Source organism: Chinchilla lanigera, unplaced genomic scaffold, assembly GCF_000276665.1.
Source record: "Chinchilla lanigera isolate Chin_1 unplaced genomic scaffold, ChiLan1.0 scaffold00067, whole genome shotgun sequence".
In the NCBI taxonomy this organism is placed as follows: domain Eukaryota; kingdom Metazoa; phylum Chordata; class Mammalia; order Rodentia; family Chinchillidae; genus Chinchilla; species Chinchilla lanigera.
Window position 1 is genome coordinate 2,527,691 of NW_004955468.1, and position 21,723 is coordinate 2,549,413.

General features: G+C 46.2%; 2 protein-coding genes across 5 annotated transcripts in view; one reads left to right on the forward strand and one right to left on the reverse strand.

Moving 5' to 3' along the window:
- Wdr62 (WD repeat domain 62) overlaps nt 1-18,292 on the reverse strand; it is a 41,802-nt gene extending 23,510 nt beyond the window's left edge. For 3 of the 4 annotated variants that reach the window (XM_013522436.1, XM_013522434.1, XM_013522437.1), the window contains exons 1-9: nt 17,389-18,292; nt 14,426-14,517; nt 13,283-13,345; nt 7,785-7,842; nt 7,381-7,551; nt 6,293-6,430; nt 5,788-5,970; nt 3,790-3,950; nt 1,718-1,907 (exon numbers count right to left, since the gene is read on the reverse strand). In XM_013522436.1, coding sequence (XP_013377890.1) covers nt 1,718-1,907; nt 3,790-3,950; nt 5,788-5,970; nt 6,293-6,430; nt 7,381-7,551; nt 7,785-7,842; nt 13,283-13,345; nt 14,426-14,517; nt 17,389-17,565 — 1,233 coding nt within the window. In that variant the 5' untranslated portion in view covers nt 17,566-18,292. The remainder of the gene's footprint in view (nt 1-1,717; nt 1,908-3,789; nt 3,951-5,787; nt 5,971-6,292; nt 6,431-7,380; nt 7,552-7,784; nt 7,843-13,282; nt 13,346-14,425; nt 14,518-17,388) is intronic. The other variant, XM_013522435.1, reaches the window with a different exon arrangement.
- The window catches only part of Thap8 (THAP domain containing 8), a 13,780-nt gene continuing 9,693 nt past the window's right edge, over nt 17,637-21,723 (forward strand). Inside the window, exons 1-2 of the mRNA XM_005399924.2 lie at nt 17,637-17,763; nt 18,291-18,364. Of these exons, the coding sequence (XP_005399981.2) occupies nt 17,637-17,763; nt 18,291-18,364 (201 nt within the window). The remainder of the gene's footprint in view (nt 17,764-18,290; nt 18,365-21,723) is intronic.

A 21,723-nucleotide genomic window follows, 5' to 3' on the forward strand; every position in this document is an offset into this window, starting at 1 on the left:
AAGGCGCGGGGGGCTGGGGGAGCCTGCTCGGCCGGCTCCGAGGGCCTGCTCGCCCCGCCCGTCCCCTGGGCCTCCCAGCGCCTCTTATTTTTTTTTTGTTTTTGGTTTTTTTCCGGTACCGGGAACCGAACTCATGACCTTGCGCTTGCCAGGCAGGCGCTGTGCCGCTGAGCTAAATCCCCAGCCCCTCAGATTGTATTTTTAGACAAAGACTATAAATCAATTATCTTAAATATGCTGAATGAAGTAAAGGAAATTGTGGATAGCATTAAAGGAAACCAGGAGAATGATGTCTCACCAAGTAGTATCTTTTTTTTTTTTTTTTTTGCTTTTTAGGACACAGCCTCACTCTGTAGTTCAGGTTGGCCTTGAACTCACAGTGACCCTTCTGCCCCAGCCTCCTGAGTACTGGGATTACAGGTGTGCACCACCATGCCCAGTTATAGTTTTTTTTTTTTTTTTTGAGACAGGGTCTCACTATGCAATTCAGGCTGTCTTTGAGCTCACTTTGTAGCCCAGGCTGGTTTCGAACTCAACAATCCTCCTGCCTCAGCCTCCCAAATGCTGGGATTACAGGCATATGCCACCACATCCCCCAGCTACAGTATTAATAAAAACAGAAACTATGAAAAAGAACCAACTAGAAATGGAGCTGAAACATCGGATAACTAAAATGAAAAATTCACTAGGGTTCAACAAGAGATTTAAAGCTGAAGTAATAATCAGTGAATTTAAAGATAAGTCAACTGAAATGACACAGTGTAAGAAATAGAAAGAAAAGTGTGTAACAAAAAGTGAACAGAGCCTTCAGGGTTGGGACCTGTGGAATATCATCAAGAGTACCAGTATATGCATTATGGGAATCTTGAAAGGAAAGGAGGGAAGAAAGGAGTAGAAAGAATATATCTTTATATCTAAAATCTGAAAACTTCTCACTTTTGTTTTGTTTAGACTGGGTCTTGCTACGTAGTTCACACTGATCTTGAACTCACTATGTATCCCATGCTGGCCTTGAAGTATTGGTGATTCTTCTGCCTCAGCCTCCTAAATGCTGGGATTACAGGCATGCACCACCACACCCAGCATGGTTTTTTGTTTTTTATGAAGACAAGGTCTTATTATGTTGCCCAGACTGGTCTTGAACTCCTGGGCTCAAGTGCTCTTTCCCCCTCATCCTCCTGAGTAGCTGGGACTACAAGCACTCACTATTGTATCTATCTTAAAAAATTTTTCTTAATAAATTGCCTAAATTTGATAAAAGACATGAATCAACTGTCAAGCTCAACAACTCCAAGTATCGTAAACTCAGAGATCCAAATCAAGATACATCACAGTTGAATTATTGAAAGCCCAAGACAAACACAGAATCTTCATTAATTGATTGATCGAAAACTTTTGGAATATTCACAGAACCAGGCTGCCTTCAAGCTCTGTGAAGGTTTCAATGAGGTGCTGAGACAGTACAGAATTGCAAACGGACTAGTCTAGTCAAGACATCCAGACTGAAGTAGTTCAGTGGTTGCCTAGATTTGGGAGGTGAGTCTTATCTGTTTCTCAGCTTTATCCCTAGCACCTCCAAGAGGGCCTTCACACTGTGGGAGTCAATGAGTATCTCTCAAAAGAATGGCCCAATGGGTACCTCAAACTCTTTGGAAGATTCCACTAGCTGAGCCCCCAAACAGGGACTAAGCAGGGGCAAGTGGATGGAGGGACTCACCTCCACATTCCAGACGTAGGAGCTATGGAAGAGCTCTGACCACATCTTGTCCACTTTGTTGATGTCTTTGACATCCCAGACGTAGATACTATGGTCCCTATATATGCAGGACAGCCACTGATGGACAGGGTCGAAGGTCAGTGCCACGGTGTCTGGGTAGACTGCATCCACCTTCCTGTGACAGAGAAAGCTAACAAGACCACACGGGTCATCAACCATCACCACTGTCACTGTGAGTAGTAACAGCAGCCTCTCTCTTGCCTGGTGATTCCACCCCTTATGGTATTGATGGCATCTCACCTACCCCAATGCCACTTCCCCATCTCCTTTCTTTTGTTTGGTTCTAACAGAGGCTGCAAACTGTAAGTGTCTGTATGGTCTTTGAGAGCAGTCTGAGGTGTTCTTTTTCTTTTTTTTTTTTTAAGCAGTGGTAAAGTTTATTTGAAAAAATAAAAATGAAGAGTGAGAGAGAAACTGGCACTGCAGAGTGAGTTTGGGCCAAATAAAAGAGGAAAAAGCAAGACAAAAGTACTCCTATTGACATTTCTTTGCCCTCATTCTACTCAACCCAGGTTCCTATTCTCTTTTTTTCTGATTATGGTCAGAGAATGAGTATGTGCCATAGGCCTTGTCTCTCCTTTCTCCTTGGTCTCACCAATGTGCAATTTAAAACTTCTGTTTGAGGGGGCTGGGGAGCTGCCCACTGGCCTGGGCTATCCCTACAAAGATTATTGTTTACTGAGTACTTACTGTGAGCTAGGCTAAGAATCTTAGCTGTACTAAATTCTCACAGTCATAACAGTGAGTACTGTGTTTAACAGATGAGGAAACCAAAGCACAGAGAGGCACACTGACCTGCCCTAGGACACATAGCACACAACAGACGGTGGCAGGGCTAGGCAGCCCAGCTACTACCACATGCCGTGGGCTGTGGGTTGCTCACCTATCTTTTTTCCTTCATGACACCCAGTCATCCCGTTCAGTCTATGTCTTAGAGAGGGAACCCAGGAGGTGGTATCCGGCAATGGACAAGTAGGAAGCCCAGGTCTCCAGCATGTTCTAGTTAGGTACCCAGCCCACAGTCCATTAGACCCACTTACAACAAAGGAGATAAGCCACAGTTCTGCCCTTCCCTCTACTCTGGACATGGTGGCGGCCAAGGGATTTATCATGCAAAGCCTGGTCATGTAACGCCCAAGGCTGCCCATCAGCCTCAGAACAGACTACAGGCTCCTCCTGCTGGGTAACCTGTATCAGTGCTGGGACCTCATCTCTTGCCATCCTCCCCCAGGATGCTAGTTCTGGCCACACAGCCCTCACTATTCCTGTAACATGCTATTTCCAATGTGTTGCCCCCCTAAGGCCTTCACACTTGCTGTTAGGGCCTTGCTCTTTTTGCACCTGGCTCTTCCTCACCAGAAACTGAATTAACACAGCCCGGTGTTCCTCCCCAAATCCTTGCTTTCTTTCACCAAGAGCTAGGACTATCTGACTTGCTTGTGCACTTGTATAACATGCAGCTCCCTTTAACTTTTCTTTTTGAGACCAAGTTTCACTATGCCATTCATGCTGACCTTGAACTCATGGCAATCCTCCGCCTCAGCCTCCCCAGTGCTGAGATGACAGGCGTGCACCCCCACACCCAGCCCTTGTAAAGTTTCTGCTGGCAGAGATCCTGCTGCCTTGCTTGTTTTCCTGCTTCCAGCTAGGAACAGCACTTACCAGGTGCTTAATAAATGTTAACAACACTCAAGAATACATTCCATTAGATTCAGACCTGCTTTGAGTTTTAGTTTTTCAAGAGCACTGAGCATTACCTGAAGTGATTCTGTCTCTTACTTTGTGTCCCATCCCGTACCACTCACCCTCAACCCCCAGCTTCACTTCTTGCCCTGAAATCTGCCCTGGAAAGGCAAAAAATTTTTTTCTTTGTTCCTTGTGGGTAAAGCCCAAGGCTGACAGCAATCATTAGTGTTGGTAGGATGGTCAGGCAGATGGATCAGAAGAACCTGGAAGCGTGGATGGATGCCTGACCTTCTCCTTCCCCACCCCTTGCCCCTGCCAGGTGGTACCTGGACTCCAAGCCCTGGGCCACGTCTATCCCCAGGTAGTGTGGCTTGGGCAGGTTGGTGAGGTATTGGAGGCTGTGGGCCTGGAAGATGCGGACTATCCCATCTGTGCAGCCACAGAAGATGAGTTCCTCACTAACACAGAGGCAGGAAGACAGGGAGACCTGTGGGAACAGAAGAGACAGACCCAAGTGAACCTGGTGCTTCATGCGACCTGGCCCAGGGATACATGGACTGAGAGCAGCGTTGGCACTGCAGAGAAGACTTATGGTTCCACGGGTCTAAGATGCCCCTTTTGGCATATCTTAAGATTTTTTAGCACAGGGCATGGTAGCGCACACCTGTAATCCCAGCACTCGGGAGGCTGAGGCAGGAGGATCACTGCAAGTTCGAGGCCAGCCTGGGCTACAAAGTGAGCTCAAGGCCAGCCTGAACTGCATAGTGAGACCCTGTCTCAAAAAGACAAAAAGAAAAGATTTTTTGAAATCAGGATGTAGCTATAGTCATCATTGAAGGAGATGTGCCAGCAGGCAGACAGAGGCATGAGTTGGGACACAGCAGTCATTGCTGTCCACAGAGGAACTCAGTGGTGTGTGGAAAATATCTGTTCAGCACACTGCAATTTCAGAGAGAGGACCTGTAATAACTGGGTCAATGTTTAGGCTTAAATTTTTTTCCCTATTGCTTAAAAACAATTTCATAGCAGCCTAGAAAGAAGTTACAATATACAGGAAGGACATTCTATCCTATCAGGACATTCAGATAGAAGGGCCAGAAAGTTCAGACACTAGACACAGATTAAGGGAATTTTCCCAAATCTAGAGGGTCTTTATGAGCCATCATGCTCAGGCAGTAAACTTTTAGCTGTCAAAAGCTTCCTATTTAAAAGCTGCTTAAATTCTAGGAAAAGGATTAAAACAAGGAAAAAAAAAAAGAAAAAGAAAACAACTATGATGTTTACCAACTAGAAAAGACAGACTTTAGAATTTTTTTGCGGGGGGAGGGTCTCGCTGTGCAGTTCAGTCTGGCCTTGAGCTCACTTTGTAGCCCAGGCGGATCTCGAACTCACAACAATCCTCCTGCTTCAGACTCCCGAGTGCTAGGATTATAGGTGTGCGCCACCACGCCCAGCTAGAATTTAGAATTTTATTACATGCCATTAACTCTGAACTGTGAAGGTGGAAACAAAGTGGAAACTATGCTACTTTGGGACAGCTGAATGGGCAAATGAACTTGGAATAGGGGAGATAGCTTGGTCTTAAGCCTTCAGATACTGAAGAAACGTTGTTCTGCAATTTACTGATTCATTATCCTTTGTTTTAAAATTTTACATATTTTGCATAGTCTTTTTTGATTGAAAAGCAATAAAGTCAAGGGTGCCTTAGCTTAAAAAAAAATATGACATGCCTGTTGTGATGGTATACAACCTGTAATGTCAGCACTCAGGAGGCTGAAGCGTGAAGATTATCTGTGATTCAGGCTGGCCTCAAATCCGCAGCAATCCTCCTGCCTCTACTTCCCCAACGCTGGGATTAAAGGCGTGTGCCACCATGCCCAGTTTTGAAGCATGTGGATTGTGAGTTTGACGATAGCCTAGGCTATAAAGCTAGTTCAAGGCTAGACTACATAGTGAGACCATCTCAAAAAAAAAAAAAAAGAAACAATCCTTGTAACAGCTGACCAGCTGAGTGCTTCATAATGAAAGGGAATGTGAACTACACCAAAGAGTGATAGGAAAATAATTGCAATTCTGACTCCATTTCAGGGTGCAGCGCTGTGCTGAACACCTCACGTGTATCATCTCATACCTTAGCAATTGTGAGAGAGCAGTATTCCCATTTACAAAGACACTGGGGCACACAGAGGAGGAGTTATATGCCTAGAGCCTCACACACACATAACTAGTGAGGCCAACCAGCAGCAGGGACACTGCTGAGCATCCCTGGAGACAACCAGGTGGGAAGAATAGCTCCCCGACGGCGGGCACAGAGGGAGGGGTACCTTCAGGTTGATCCACTTCTCCAGCACCCTCTTCTCGTTGAACTGGCAGAGGAGGCCCGAGTAGGACACACAGAAGGTGTTGCCTGCCATCTGGCCCCGGCCACACGCCACACCACAGAAGATGTTGTTGTGCAGCTCACCCAGGATTCCTGAGCGCCCCACTAGGGGCACTGTGCCTGTCACCTGAAGCACAGTAGGACACAGTGAGATATCATCCACATGGCCTAGTCCCCAGCAGGGCCATTATGGGTCACTTATCAACACAGCTAAAGAGGACTCTGAAGTCTTCCAAGTGGGGGAGAAGGAAAGGAAAAACAGAATACAGTCTCCTGGGCAGAGGGGTTGGAAGGCAGTGGTTCAAAAATGAGCTCCGGCTCTAGGGTCAGGGGGTCCTGCAGGTCCTTGGGAGACCACCCCCCCAAGGCTTTAACAGAAACAGGAGCCCATGCTGCTACTACCGCTGACTGCCCTAGGGCCTGCTGAGGTGGCAGGGACTGAAACTCACCTTTGCTTCAGTGGAGACTTCTAAGAACCAGAACCTCACGTGCCGGTTCCCAACAGTAACAAAATAGCTGCTGTCCTCAGAGAAGGAGAGGGCAATGACCCTGCATGACACCTTGTTGGAGGCCACCACGATATCTTTCTGGAAGAATGGGTGCAGAGCAACTCACACCAGCACCCACCCATCAGACTCCTTGTCCCTCGGCCCTCAGCCCCATGTCTCCCTGCTCTCAGCCCGATGTCTCCCTGCTCTCCTTTGCTCTGAGGTGATTTTCCTTGGACACTATAGTGAGCTACACTCTAGGGAAACTGACGTATGACTCTTTCATTCCTAACCTCTAGAGGAGACTGAGGCTTAGAAAGGTTCTCAGGTGAGAGTAAGTCCCAGAACTCTCTCCAAAGGTCCAAGCTCTGCAGCCCTGGTGTTACGTAGGGGCAGTCACAGCTAGGGCTCTTGCTCTGGGCCCTCCTCTGAGACCTTCTTGGGGTAACCCATGGAATCCTCTCAAAAGCCCTATGAGGAAGGCACTTCTCCACCATTCTGCCAGGCTGAGCAGAGACAGCATGTGTTCAAGATCACATAATAGGTGATGGGCGGAACCAGGACTTGGTAGCCACTTCTGCTGAGTCCAAGTCCTCCCCTAGGTGTTCCAAACCCCAGCCTTCTGGTGTGGAAGCTATTGAAGTCCCACAGCTCAAGGGGGAGGATTCTGTTATAGCCATTTAGAGGTAAGGAAACATACAGAGAAGTCACCTGTCCAAGGTCACAGCTCTTTGATATAAAAATAAATCCATTAACTCCATAGTTGAGACCTTGTCATGGGTCCCACAAGAAATGTGCCCTACTTCCCACTTGCTCTTCTGAAATAGGGACATGACAGCCAGAACTCCACCTTGGGCCAACAGGTGACCGCAGGTACAAAAACCTCAAAATAAGTGTAGCAGAACAGAAGGAAGTAGTGGGTATTCAGTAAACACCTGCTAGCTGAATGAGCACTTTAGCAAATTGTTTTATTCAGTTCCCCCAGTACCTGAGACTCTAGATGCTCTGGCAACTGACTACCTGTCCATAGGCCCAGTGGTGGTTCTTACCTTCCAGTCCCAGACGTTGAGGACCATGTCATGCTGGTAGCCCATGGACACGATATGCTTCATATTGGGTGAGAAAGCCACACAGGCTACTCCGTACTTGTGGCCCAGCATCTCTGCCACCTGACTTTTCTCCTCTACATCCCAGATGCGCACAGCTGGCCTGTGTCCGTTCTAGGGAAAGCAACGCCATTGGTGTTGCTGGGCTCTGCACCAGGCGGGGCTACAGGGGCTCTCACAGTGGAAGTTGTCATTGCCACAGGGTATCCCCAAAAGCCACTCCCCTCATCTGCACCAGGACTTTTCTGGCCCAGGAGGGAGTTATTTCAAGGACTCCCCAGGCTGCTGCGAGCAGAAGGAATGGCCCCAAGGCCCTCCCAACCTGCTTAGTCATGATTGTGACTTACCTCCCCTGTCACTATGTATTTCCCATCAGGAGAGAAGGCCAGAGCACTCAGAGACTTCCTGGGAACAAGGAAAGGAGTTGATCACTGGTTCTACTGAGGGTGGTTGTGCTGTCAGCACTCTGCCCACTGCTGGCCCCTGGGGCCTGGGAATGGGCCAAGAGAGGTGAGTGTAAGGAGCTCCTGGCAAACAGTGCAGCCTATGTGCCCAACATAGCACTTGAGAAATGGGGTAAAAGCAAAGGCTCCCTCTATGAAACATGAAATACAAATGGGTTGTACACTGTTCAGGGACACTGTTTTCTTCTCTCTCTGCAGAGTGGGCTTCCTAAGACCCCACCCACCCTATAATCCTGAGAAATCCACACATAGGCAATGGTATGGACCTGGCCTAACTAAAAGGGTGGTATGAACATCGAGAAGGCTGCAGCATGTCCTCAGCTACTAAACTCACAGTGTAAACACACACATGCTAAAGGTTATGTGCAAAACCTACAAACAACTGAAATGCTTCCCTCTGGTGATATTCCTGCACAAGGAGTGAATGACCAGAATAGTTGGCACATTTTCTGGAAGATTTCCTATTCCCAGATTGTATTTTCTCCCCCCATCTCCCTTCTTTTTTCCTCTTCTTTTTTCTTTTTTGTTTTGTTTTGTTTTTCTTCCAGTACTGGGAATCAAACTCACGACCTTGCACTTGCCAGGCAGGTGCTGTGCCGCTGAGCTAAATCCCCAGCCCCTCTTTTTTCTTTTTGTGGTACTGAGGCTTTGCACATGCTAGGCAAACACTCTACCACTGAGCTATCCCCTCTTTGTTTCTTAACAGTCTACTAATTGTTTCCCTCATGAGTTAGTAAATTAGCATGCAGATAACTAAGAAAATGTTTCTAACTGAGTCTTTGACAAGCTCCATTTATCATCAGGGAGCTCACCCTCTGGTGCCTTCCTTCTACTCCTTAAATAGCAGCAGACATCACACAGAGCTGCCTACCCTGTATCTGATTGTCTTCCTTCCTCACTGACATAACCCTACTTTGAACTGGGATGCCAATGTGCCCAGACAGAGTACATTTCCTTGCTTCTCTTGCAGCTATACAGACATAGTTACATGACTTATAGCCTATAAGCAGAAAGGTGATGTGCTGCATGGGATCTCCAGAAAGGTTTCTCAATGGGAACCCCTTGCGAACCTCCCTACCTGCACTCTTCCTGCAACAAGGACATGATAGTCAGAACTCCATTTTGGGCCTTGAGGTGATCTCAAGAACAGAAGCCTTGCAATTAAATGTGGCAGAACAGAAAGACAAAAGGAATGAAGTCCCTAGTAACTTTTTAAAAAAAGTTTGTTTTTGAGACAGGGTCTCGCTATGTAGTCCAGGCTGGCCTTGAACTCAGGGTGATTCTCCTGCCTCGGCCTCCCAATGGTTAAGATTATAGGCATGCACCATCACACATGGCTGATACCTAACACTTAGAGAGACACCAGACACTTGGGCTGCACATCTCCAGAATTTTTTTTTTTTTTTGGCCTTTTTGAGACAGGGTCTTGCTATGCAGTTCAGGCTGGCCTGGAGCCACTTTGTAGCCCAGGCAGGTCTCGAACTTGCAACTATCCTCCTGCCTCAGCCTCCCGAGTGCTGGGATTACAGGCATGCGCCACCATGCCCGGCCCCAGAATTCTTATGTGGGAGAAAAGCATGCCCTTGTGTTGTTAGCCGTGCTTGTTATGGGTTTTCATTGTTTGTAGTCACCCATGCCTTGTTGCATGCCCTGAGCCTGTGCCTGGCTCTCCGGCAAATGCTACATGGTCATCACATGAGCATGCTCTGTAGAGTCTAGTTTCATTAGCTAATTCTGCAGATGTAGAGAACTCTACTCAAGGAAGCCTCTACCCAAGGCCACCTAACCAGACAGGGCAACTTTCTGATTTCTAAGTTTCAGTCCTGGCTACATAGAACTCCGTGGGAAATTTTTTTTTAAACTTTTGAAATATGGCAATGCCATGCTATGACTAGCTGAGTGCAATGCGGTAAGGAACAGGAAGATATGTGCACTGTCTCAGAGAAGATTCCCCAAGACATTTACTAATCACAGAGGGGAAAAGAGAAGCTTTGATGAAGTCCAGCAGGCAACACCTTAACTTAAGTTTCCATGTGAACACCACCAGTCACATACAATGGCCCAAGACACAACTCTTCTCAAGTATTCCTACCAAAGATACAGAATCTGAATCTACTTTGAGGAAACAGCAGACAGCCTGAATGCTGGGATATTCTACTAAACGCCTGATATGTAGTCCCTAAAAGTGTCAAGATCATGAAAATCGAGAAAAGATGGAGGAGTTGCTTTACTCTGAAAGAGACTGAAGTGACAAATGAATGCAATATGTGATTCTGGGCAGAATCCTGTAGCTGTAAAGGACAGTGTTGGAACAAATGTTGAAACTTGAATGGAGTGAAAAGAGTAGATGGTAGTGCTATACCAGCTTGAATTTCTGATTTTGATGGATGTATTTTAATTTTGAAGTACCATGCTCTAATTATTGTGGGAAATTCATACTGAAGTATTTAGAGACAGAGGTATCATGTCTGCAACTTACTCTCAAACAGTTCAGTAAAAAATAAATGTATTGATAGAGAATAATAAAGCAGATGTGGTAAATATTAATATGTGGGAGGAAAGATAAAGAAGTGCTAAGATAAATAAGTGTTTATTAATAAGAGGAAAGATATGTAAGTGCTCTTTTCACTACTCTTGTAAATCTGGAATTTTTTTTTTGGGTACCAGGACTCCAACTCACAATCTCGTGCTTGCCAGGCAGGTGCTGTGCTTCTGGACTATATCCCTCATCCTGGAATTATTTTTATATATACTTATAAAAATTGGCAATGCTCAGGTCTCATTCTAGATCAATAAATTCAACTTTCTTTGGGCTTAAAACCTAGGATCATATTACTTTAATATGTGCTCAAGATTTTAATATCTCCTTGCTAGGCACACCACTGCCTCAGTGAGACCCAGCAAAGGCTGAAAGTAGGCACCTCCATGCCCTGCACTGCTTACAGGAATTAGGGAGGAAACACAGACTAGAAAGACTGGCCAAGAAGTATCTGACAAGTACCACTAAACGCTAGTCCATCACTGCCATAGGGGAATATGAGTACCAGTGGCTAGGATTTCCTACTTTTCCAAAATAAGGACATTTACTTCTGTGTAAAAAAATTTTAGCTGGGTATGATGTCACATGCCTGTAATCCCAGGACTGTGGGAGGCTGAGGCAGGAAGATCACAAATTTGAGTCCAGCCTGGGAAACTTAGCAAAGCTGTCTCAAAAAAAAAAAAAAAAGAAAAGAAAAAAAAAAGGCTGCACATGCAGCTCAGTGCAAAGGCCCTGGATTCAATTCCCAGTATCACAAAAACAAAACAAAACAAAAAACAAAGAGAAAACACACTGTATCAGGCAAGTCTGTAGATCTCTGGTTTGTGATTATTGTCTTAAGGACACTTTCACAAAAGGAAACAACCACCTTATTTGCAGAGGAGATTATACTTGCTCAGAAAGCAGTATTTCACCTAAGATCACACAGTGAATCTTTAAGCCAGCTATGCCCTTATCATTAATGACAGAACCTGTAGTTAGGACCTGTGGGTCCAAGAACCCAAATTGGAATCCATCTCTGCCATATAATGGGGCTTGCCATAGCTTAAAGACCATGCCCTAGAGACCATAAGTGAGACAAAATCCACACCTGATCTGTTCACCTGGAGTCAAAGGAGCTAAGCTTCAACTATGTCAAGGACTGATGCAGGGTGCCTACCAAAAGTCATAGCCCTTTTGGAACTATATCCTCAAAACTAGTGATTAGTCTGCCCAAAGGCAAGGTAAACTTGTTCAAGGCAAAAGGCTTTCCCTAAGAAACCTGTTGCTGGAGGCATTTTTTTCTTTTGAGGGATCTTTATTTATTTTTTTTTAAGGGATCTTTATTTTTTTGTTGTTTTTTGTTTTTGAGACAGGTTCTCCCTGGGCATGATGGCGCATACCTGTAATCCCAGCACTTGGGAGGCTGAGGTAGGAGGATCATTGCGAGTTCAAGGCCCACCTGGGCTACAAAGTGAGCTCAAGGTCAGCCTGAACTGCATAGTAAGACTCTGTCCCAAAAAGACAAAAATAAATAAATGAGACAAGCTCTCAATGTACAGTTTAGGCTGGCCTTGAACTCACTATGTAGCCCAGGTTAGCCTTTAACCCATGCCAATCCTGTTTTAGCGTCCAAAGTGCTACGATTACAGGTATGTGTCACCACGCCCAGATGGAAGGATCTTTCTAAAACCCAAATCAAGCTGAGTATGGTGACTCACACCTGTAACCCCAGCACTCTCAGAGGTTGAGAAAGGACCATTGAAAATTTGAGCTTAGCCTAGGGAACTTAGTGAAACCCTATCTCAAAAATTAAAATAAAGCTGGGAGTGGTGGGGTACGCCTACAATCCCAGCACTCAGGAGGCTGCAGCAAGAGTTTGAGACCAGCCTGGGCTACAAAGGGAGTTCAAGACCAGACCTAAACTGCATAGTGAGACCCTGTATCAAGAAAACCAAAAAAAAATTAAAATAAAAAAACTTATGTCAGACACTGCAAAATAAATCAGTAAAAAGGGGATAGGGAATTTAGCTCAGTGCAAAAGGCCCTGGGTTCATCCTTAGTAATAAGGAAAAAGAATGAATTGATACAAAGTCCCTGCCTTCAGAGAGATCACACTGTGGAAGGAAGAGCATGAACACTGGCAAGAGGGAAATTAGATGGCATATCAGAAAGGAGTAAATTTTGTGGAGACATAGGATGTGCTGAAGGGCTCGGGTGGTATCGGAAAGCACTTCTCTGGCCTATAAACTCCTTCCAGGGTTGCGCTTTGCATTCAGTATGACATCTGACCCCCTTCCGCGGCCCTCGAGGCCCACATAATGCAGCTTCTGCTTCTCCAGCCTGTGCTCCCTTCGGCAGCACATATACTGCTTCTCCAGCCTTCTCCCTGCCTGTGTCCTACTCCCAGCACAAGGGTCCACAGGTGCTCCTCACCACTGCAGGACCTTTGCCCTGCTGATCTTCTTGCTTACGGTGCTCTCCCCTTGCCTTCATATTAGTTACCCTCTCACTGCCTGCAGGTCTCAGACTCAGGGAGCCTTTTGCTGCCCTAGCATGTCCTCTATAACTCCCTCCACAGTTCTGTGCACCATCAGCTAGTAATGTGCCAACTTGTTCTACAGCCTGCACTGGACTGTCATCTCTAATGAACAATTCTTGTTTCTTTTGGTCACTGCCATGTCACGAGCACTTGGAACAGCACCTAGCAGAAAAATACTAGGTGAATGAAGGCTAAGCTGATGGAGGAGTGAATGAGTGATCCCTTACCCATGAGGACCTTTAGACTCTGTGCGGAAGGGGGATATACCAGGACCCTGGTCCCCCTACCACCACCACCACATGGCCAGGCCCCACAGCCTACCTGGCAGTATTCAAGATGTGTTGCTGCTTGTTCTCCTTGGGATTCAAAATCACCACCACACAGCTAGGGAGAAAGGAAAATATGCCTCAGCTGGGGAGCATGTTGGTTCAGGGATGACCCTTTCCTAACAGAAAGCCCACAGGTCAACAAAGCTTCCTCTCAACAGAAGATTCTCTCTGGTCTCCTCTTTCTCCTCAAAATGTCTATGCTGAGAATTCTAGGACACTTAACATTATTAATATATTCTTTTTTTTTTTTCTGGTACCAGGAATTAAACTCATGACCTCGCGCTTGCCAGGCAGGTGCTGTGCCGCTGAGCTAAATCCCCAGCCCCTAATATATTCTTAAATAGAGACCAGCGCTTCCTCTGTGGGAGCTATTCTGTTGGGTGCTAGGGCCTAGGCCAGTGGTGGTGAACCTATGGTACGTGTGCTGCAGTGGGCTGTTTGTATCATGGAAAGCGCTAAAAGCTTCTCCATCACTGGCTTTGGCTAATGAAGACCTTGTGCACAAAATCTCTTTAAATCTTTACAGCTGCCAAGTGAGATCAGGACGTTTTAGGCCCATTTTGTAGATAAGGAAACTGAAACCCACGGGGGGGGGGGGGTTCTTTGCCCAGATAATTCAGTATGGCAGGAACAGAACAAGGATGTGAATCCGTCCTTGTTGGATTTAAGAGCCCACCTATGTCCTCTATCCTGGACTGCTTTCCTAAAACTCAGCAATAGATATTGTTCATCAGGAATCACTATGGGTCTGCCCTGCCTTGCTGGGAAGTCCCTTTGATGCCTACAACAGTGCCAGCCTTATTTGTGGAATAAACAGCTGCTGGATTTCCTTTAGTCCTTCCCTTACCTACCTAGGCAGAAGATAGCACTAATTTTGGATTTAACCACCTGAATGTCCCAGAATTGCTTCCACTTCCTACTTGCAGTCATGATTAAGCCTTTTATAGTGTCCACTACATGCTAGGTACTGTTGTAGACACAGATGGGCCTATGGAATCCACTGCACAGCCCCTGGAGATAAGCAGCATTATCCACATTCTATACATGGGAAAGCAGAGGCCCAGAGATTCACCAATGACTTCAGTTCCAAATTCCTTCACAGTGGTTAGATACAGAGGCCTGCCTATGTACTTACCCTGCCAGGTAGGCCACATGGCCTGTGCCAGGGTTACAGGTTAGGCCACTGCTGTTCTGGGCTGTGATGCCAAGCACCTTCTCAAGTGACACCTGCAAAGAAAAGGCCCAAATCAGAGACATCTGCCCCAACAGACCCCACATGGGACAGCTGGCTCAGTCCCCATACAGTTCCTGCTCCATCCACATTTACTAAGCTTTGGCAGCCAAGCTACCAACAGGCACCTAACACCTGCTTTTCTGACAACATTCCCTCAGCAAATACACAGTGCTAGGTTCAGGCCACAGAATGGAGGGGAAGGGGGCTGGGAACTTAGCTCAGTGGTAAATCCTTTGTCTAGCAAGCAGGAGGCCCTGGGTTCAGTCCTCAGCACCAAAACATTTTTTTAAAAAATGAAATAACAGAATGGAGGCGACAACAGACAAAAATCTCTGCCTTCCTAGAGCTCACATTCTGATGGTGATGGGGATAGAAGATACAGCAAAGGAACAAATCAAATATACAAACTAGATGTCATGTGATGATAGAAGCAATAGGAAAAAATAAAGCAGGGAAAGAAATTGGGAATGCCAAAGAAGAGGGAATGCTGAAGTGAGATGGTAACTTTTAAAGAAAATTTTTGGTACTTTTATGTGGGTGAAAGACTTGAATCCTCACAATAACCCAGAGAAGAAGGCACTATTTACAGACAAAGACACTGAGGCCCAGGATTTGCTACCCAGGGAGTGGCCAGGTTCTCCAAGGGAGATACAAACCCAGGCAGTCTGGCTCAGAGCCAGCCATTTGAGCCTTGCAGGAGACAGAGCAGCGAGCAAAAGCAGACACTGTCTCCCTTGTCAAACTTACAGGTTGGAGGTTTTAGACGTATCAAGAAAAAACAAAAGAACTGTCACATATAAAAAATTTAAGCTCTCAAAGCCAAGTTAAATGGGCCAGATCCTATCATGGTTGATTAAACAACTTATATAAAGTATGGACTAACAGAATTATGGTACTTTCATATTTTAGAGAGACTAGTTTCTAATTATTACAGAGTAACCCCTCCTTAAATAACTCACTGGTCTCAGAATTAAAAGCCAAACATTCCCATAATAGCTAACATTTACTGAGCATTTACCAGCAGCCAGGCACTGTTCCAAAACCTGTAACTATTCACTTATGTAATGCTCTTAACCCTATGGTATACTGTAGTCACCACCACCATCATCATTATCGCTGCCCTCTTACAGATGAGGAAACAGGCCAAGAGGGGTTATTCATCTAGGAAGGAGTAGTGACAGGATTCTAACAGACAATCAAGAAATGGCATTTACGTTTTTATGTGTCCATCAGCATTACTGGGTATTATATAACTGGACATTTTTAGATTAGGTCTTTTTGAGAGTCTCTGCTATGCTGCCAAGCAAGAAAAATATATGACATTACCCAATATACAATAGTAACAGTATTAGCTAACAAGCATCAATACAGTACTTGCAATATACCCAGTATTGTTCTAAATGCTACAGATATGTGCCTATATAATCCTCAACAAATACTCTGAGCAATTTCTACATCATTATTCTCACTTTATAGATGGGGAAACTGAAGCACAGAAAAACTTCCTAACTTGCTAGAAAAGTTCACAACTCTACTAGGGACAAAATTAAGATATATTAAAAAAATTAATATATAAGCTCACGCAGCTTGAGTCCAGAGGCTGCGCTCTTACCCACCTCTACACTCTCTCTGTATTTGCTTTTGTTATTCTCCTACATACACAGTTTAAGAGCTCACAAGGCACTTTCAGAAAGATATATGGGCTATGAACTATAAGGCACTGAGTGAGAAATTCGGGTGGGTGACTGCTTCAGACTAGGACTCTCAGGGTAGGAATATTCAGGCTGAGACTTGAAGGATGGAAGGAAACCAACCAGTTACACTGCAGCAAGAAGTCCAGGCAGAGGACTCACCAAACAGAAAGGCTAGGAGGCAGAAAAGAACTTGGAGCTTTAGGAAAACAGCAGGCCAGTATGACTGAACCTTGGTGAGAGGCAGGACATGGGAGGCACAGCCAGAAGGATAGTCAAGGGCTACTTGCCTGGAGCTCTGCAGCCAGAAGCAAGCCACATAACCAGAAGCAGCAAAAATCCACCAAGCAGGAACAAGATCCACTAGCACCTACCATGTATACACCCTTTATCTGGACTCTGTGCCAAGAATATCATAGTCAGAATTTCCTCTCCCTTCAATACCATGGTAAGGATGTTACCTCCGTTTTGTAAAAATAGACTTTGTGCCTAGGGGGTTAGAAAACAGTTTTTAAAATTGTTGTTGCTCTAGTGGAATAATACCTATTCTAAAACCATTTCCTTCTGCATCCCTGTGTCTCAAGGGGAAACTGCACTACTGTATAGGCAACGTTGCAGACATTTTACATAGTCACATCCTCTCCGTAGTTTTGAGTGGCAAAATGGAATAAGAACACTACCTTAGTGAGGGAAAAGAAAAGAGAAGCCAGGGAGGGGAATGAAAGGGGGGAGATTCGAGGAAGAGCTGGGGGAGTTAACACTCCAGACTGAACGCAGGTAGGTAGCCTGAAGTCTTAGCGGGAGCGAGGCCAACAAAAGTGGAAGTATGGGAAAAATGCCTAAAGGCGACTAGATGCAGCTTAAGATATACCCAGGAAGACGGGACAAAGGGATGATGTGCAGAAGCGAAATGCTTGCTGAATGCTGGAAACCAGGGAAAGCTCCAAAGCTGAGGGTCAGCCAGGAATGAAGAGCAGCAGCTCCCAGGACGAGGAGGCGGGGAAATGGGAGGAGCCCCGAGCAGGGGGCGTGGCCTCTGGGACACAACAGGGCAGGAAAGAAACCTGAGGGTACCAGTTGGGGGCTGGTAGACAGGGCCAAAGCGCTGAGAAAGGGGCTAAGGGCAGCCCAGGAAAGCCTGAAATAGGATAGGCAGGGCGAGCAGCTCCTCACCCGGTTCTGCACCGTGTCCTCCGGCCCCGCCCAGAGTCGTGTCCGCCGCCGCGGGCAGAGCGGTGCGGCTGGGGGCGGGGAGGACTGGGTTCTCCGCGCTGGAACTCCCGCCATGACAGATGGCAGCTTCTCGACTGTATCGTTCCGCGCGTAGCCTCCGAGCCCTAAGGCCGCCATCGTCGCTCTGGAGACCGGCGACCGTTACGCTCCTTAACTGCCGCAGCCGCTACGACCCACTTGAACAGCGAATGGCCGCGGGAACGCCGGCGCCGCTGCTCATTTGTCACCGCGGGCCGCCCGTCTGGCCAATCACGGGGCTGCATGCGGCGCCCAAGACCAATGGGAGCTCAGAGGCGGAGCGGAGTCTCAGGCAGGGTGGGGTCTTAAATCTGATGCTTGGCAACGTGTGGCGAGCTTTCTAGTCCAGTGTTTTCCTCTTGACTGAAACATACAGGTTTTAACCTTTACGAGGCGAAAGCCAAACTCTTCTCGCCCTGCTCTTTGCTGCCTTGCGCGCCGTAGCAGTCGCCCGGATGTAGGTGTAGGGTGCAGCCGAAAGACATTAAAAGACCAGAGGACTAGGATGGCGCAGGCTCTTTCTGAGGCCACCTCTCCCTCAACACGTGATAAAGGTTTGGGTGGTGAAGAGCCGGCCTCGTGCAGATGTACTGGCCCTTACCCGTTCCCCACGTGACGGGGTCGTATCTGTGGAAACGCGAGTGGCACCTAGTACGCAGGCGCCCGCAGCGCGCCCCATCACGTGAGGAGTCACCGAGAACGTCACGTGAAGCAGGCGGAGTGCTGGCGGGTGCCGGGCGGGGCGGGACTCGGCGGAGCACGGCAAGGACCAGAGCGCGGCCGCTGACTGGGCAAAACTAAGGGGTTGGATAGCCATGCCTAAGTACTGCAGGGCTCCGAACTGCTCCAACTCTGCCGGCCGACTGGGATCGGACAACCGGCCTGTGAGCTTCTACAAGTGAGCGCAAGCGCGGGGCGGGGCTTGGGAGGGGCGGGGCTCTGGGGGGCGGTGCCCAAGGGTAACTATAGCAGTGCCTGGGCCCCGGGTCCAGCCTTAGGGTCTTACCTAAGCAGACGTTTGCATGCAGCGGTGCAGATATTTGAAATAGCAACGGCACGCGATGCCTACAGATAGTGAACACAACGAGCACGAGAGGGATGTCTGGGGAGGAATGAGGTTGGTCTAGTCTCTAACTGTAACTGTCTGGTCTCCATCTCCACGAATTTGGGACTTTTCAAACTCTAAACATCTGGTACTGTGCTAGCTTCGGCAGCACTTATACTGAACGTCTGGTACTGAACTTCTCATCTTGTCTCCCCCCAAATCTTCCATAGTCCTTCCTGTCTTAACTAATAGCTAATGTCTCCTTTCCTGTTGCTGAGGCTAAAAGCCCCTTAGACTCATCCTTTCTTTTTCTTCATACTTCAGAAAGTCAGTTCACTTGGACTGTCAAAAAAAATTGTCCTCTCAAATCAGGCCCGGTGGTACACGTCTGTAATTTCAGCACTCGGGAGGCTGAGGCAGGAGAATGCCCGTGAGTTCGAGGCCAGTCTGGGTTACGTACGTAGTGAGTTCAGTGCCAGCCTAAACTACATCAAGACCCAGTTTCAAAAAATCAAAAAATAAAAACCTGTCCTCTCATTTGTCTGACTGGAAGAGCTAGAGGAAAAAATATTTCAAGGACATGCTGAGAGGTAAAGTGGCAGGACTCCCCTTGAATGACTACTGCTTTCTTACTCACTGGTAAACTGTTGTCTAAAGTCAGAGAGTATCAGAAACTTTGCTGTTTGAAATTATAGCTGTAGGAAATTGTAGCTGTAGGAATGATATAATTCCTCAGTTTTGCCTGGAGGAGCTAAGTCACTTTGACACAGAAGAGCAGCTTCAACTTCCAGTCCAGGCTCAAAGCTTTAGATAAGGGGTTTCTGGACACAATGTTCAACATATTTTAACTTTGCAATCCAGACCTAATATTGATCCCTTTACACACTCTTCTGATTTACTTTGAGCTTATGGAAACACTGCTTTACTTACGTTTCACCTAGATTTCACTCTTACCCCAAACTCAAAAACCTTCTGTTTCTTTGTTTAGTAAGACTCTCCAGGGTACCTCTGGTGTTCAGGCTTCATTATTACAATGGTAAATACACCTGACTTTCTTGGGCTACATATTTTTCCTTGGTAATCTTAGTGTGAGGGGGCCAGGACACATTCTTCCTCTAGTCTATCAGTAAATCCTATTGGGTCTCTGTGTGTGTCTCTCTCTTGCTTGCTGATTCTCTTTGCTGTTTTGACACAGGATCTTGCTATGTAGTCCAGGCTGGCCTTAAACTCACCACATAAAGCTTAGCATGGTAGCACATGCCTATAATACTGGCCCTAAGAGAGGTTGAGGCAGGAGGGTTGCAAGTTCAAGTCCAGTCTGAGCACCTTCAACACATACCAAGACCCTGTATGAAAAATAAGTTTTTGAAAAAGGACTGGTAATGTAGCTCCAATGTGAAGGGTCTGGATTCAGTTCTCAGGGAGGGAGAGAAGGAGAGAAAGAAAGGAAGGAAGAAAAAAGAGAAAATTCTATGTAGCCCAGGAACTTGAGATCCTCCTGCTTCAGCCTTCTAGACTGCTGAGATTACAGGCATGTGCCACTGTGCCAGCCAGATTTGCATTTTAAAATATATCAGGCTGGGGATATAGCTCAGAGGCACAAGTGCCTGCTTGGCAAGCACAAGGTCCTGAGTTTGATTCCCAGTATTCCAAAAATAAAAGAATATATCACTGTGATTCATTTGTTAATTCAGCAACTCTGTTGTGTTTCCTGGAGAAAGAAGCAAATCTGAGGGTAAGGCATGTAGTGGGTGCCCAGTAAAAATAATTTCAGTGATTGCATTTCAGATGAGCTCACCAGGAAGCCCAGCAGTCCATGTGCCGCTATTCTTTAAGGGACCCTAGTACAGGAAACTCTTTAAACTTAAATAGGTTGTATCCAGATTTACTTTGTGTGTGTATAAGGGCGGGTGGTTGGAACCCAGAACCTTCTCATTTAGCCACATCCCCAGCTCTATTTTTAATTTTTATTTTGAGACAGGGCCTCACTAAGTTGCCTCACTCCAGTTTTTATTTTGAGACAGGGCCTCACTCCAGTTGAGACTGGACTCAAACTTTCAGTCCTTCTGCTTCAGTCTTCCAGACTGCCAAGATTACAGGCATGTACCACTGTGCTGGTCAGATTTGCTTTTTAAACTATATCACTGTGATTCATTTATTAATTTAGCAACTCTGTTGTATTTCCTGGAGAAACAAGCAAATCTGTGTTAGACCCAAGAAGCCTGACAGATCTTGTTCTTGCCATGACAGATCTCATAGATAGGCGAAGCATCAAACATTGAAGACCTGGATATGCAACCTGGGAGTCATCCATGATCCTTTCTTTTTATCAGCACCACTGTCCTCAGTCTCATCTGTTAATTCATCCTTTGACCTTATCCTCAAACACATTCTGTAGCAATCACACTCACACACACACACACAAATCCCTAACACCTTGGATATACAGTTAAAGTTGTAAATGAGAAAATCCTAACGAAGACACTGGAATAGCTGCTTGCTGGTCTCCCTTTTCTCTCAGAACTACCTTAGAACAATAATGAACCTGGAGAGCACTGTACCACATGCCGGGACAGTTCTAAGTGCTTCACATGTGATAACAAGAACGTAAAATATAGTGAGAGCAGCTGGGCGAGGTGGCTCATGCCTGTAATCCCAGCACTCAGGAGGCTGAGGCAGGCGGATCGCTGTGAGTTCAAGGCCAGCCTAAAATGCATAGTGAAAACCCTATCTCAAAAAGACCAAAAAAAAAAAAAAAATTATATATATATGTGTATATATATATAGAAAATGAGAACAATGACAGCTGTACATGCAATCAGATGACTTTGTGAAAATCAGAGAGTTAAAAAAAATCAGGGACTGCAGATGTAGTTCAGTGGTACATACTTCCTAGTATGTGTGTGAGGCTCTGGGCTTAATTCCCAGTACCACAAAACAAACAAACAAACAAACACAGAGTTTATGTCTTCATTGGCCTCCCCAGTGGCTACCAGACTGTTCCTCATACAAGTCCAGCCCACCCTGTGTCAGTCTTGCAGAAGCCGCTTAGTAAGAAAAGGAGCATTTCTAAAAGAGACTCAGGAGAGGGCATGGGTGCCAGGTGGGAAACAAGGTAAAGCATTTTGAGGGAAGTGGCTGCCAGGAAAGAACTTGAGATCCTGCCTGGCAGTCAAGGGGAACATTTTTTTTTTTTTTTTTTTTTTTTTTTT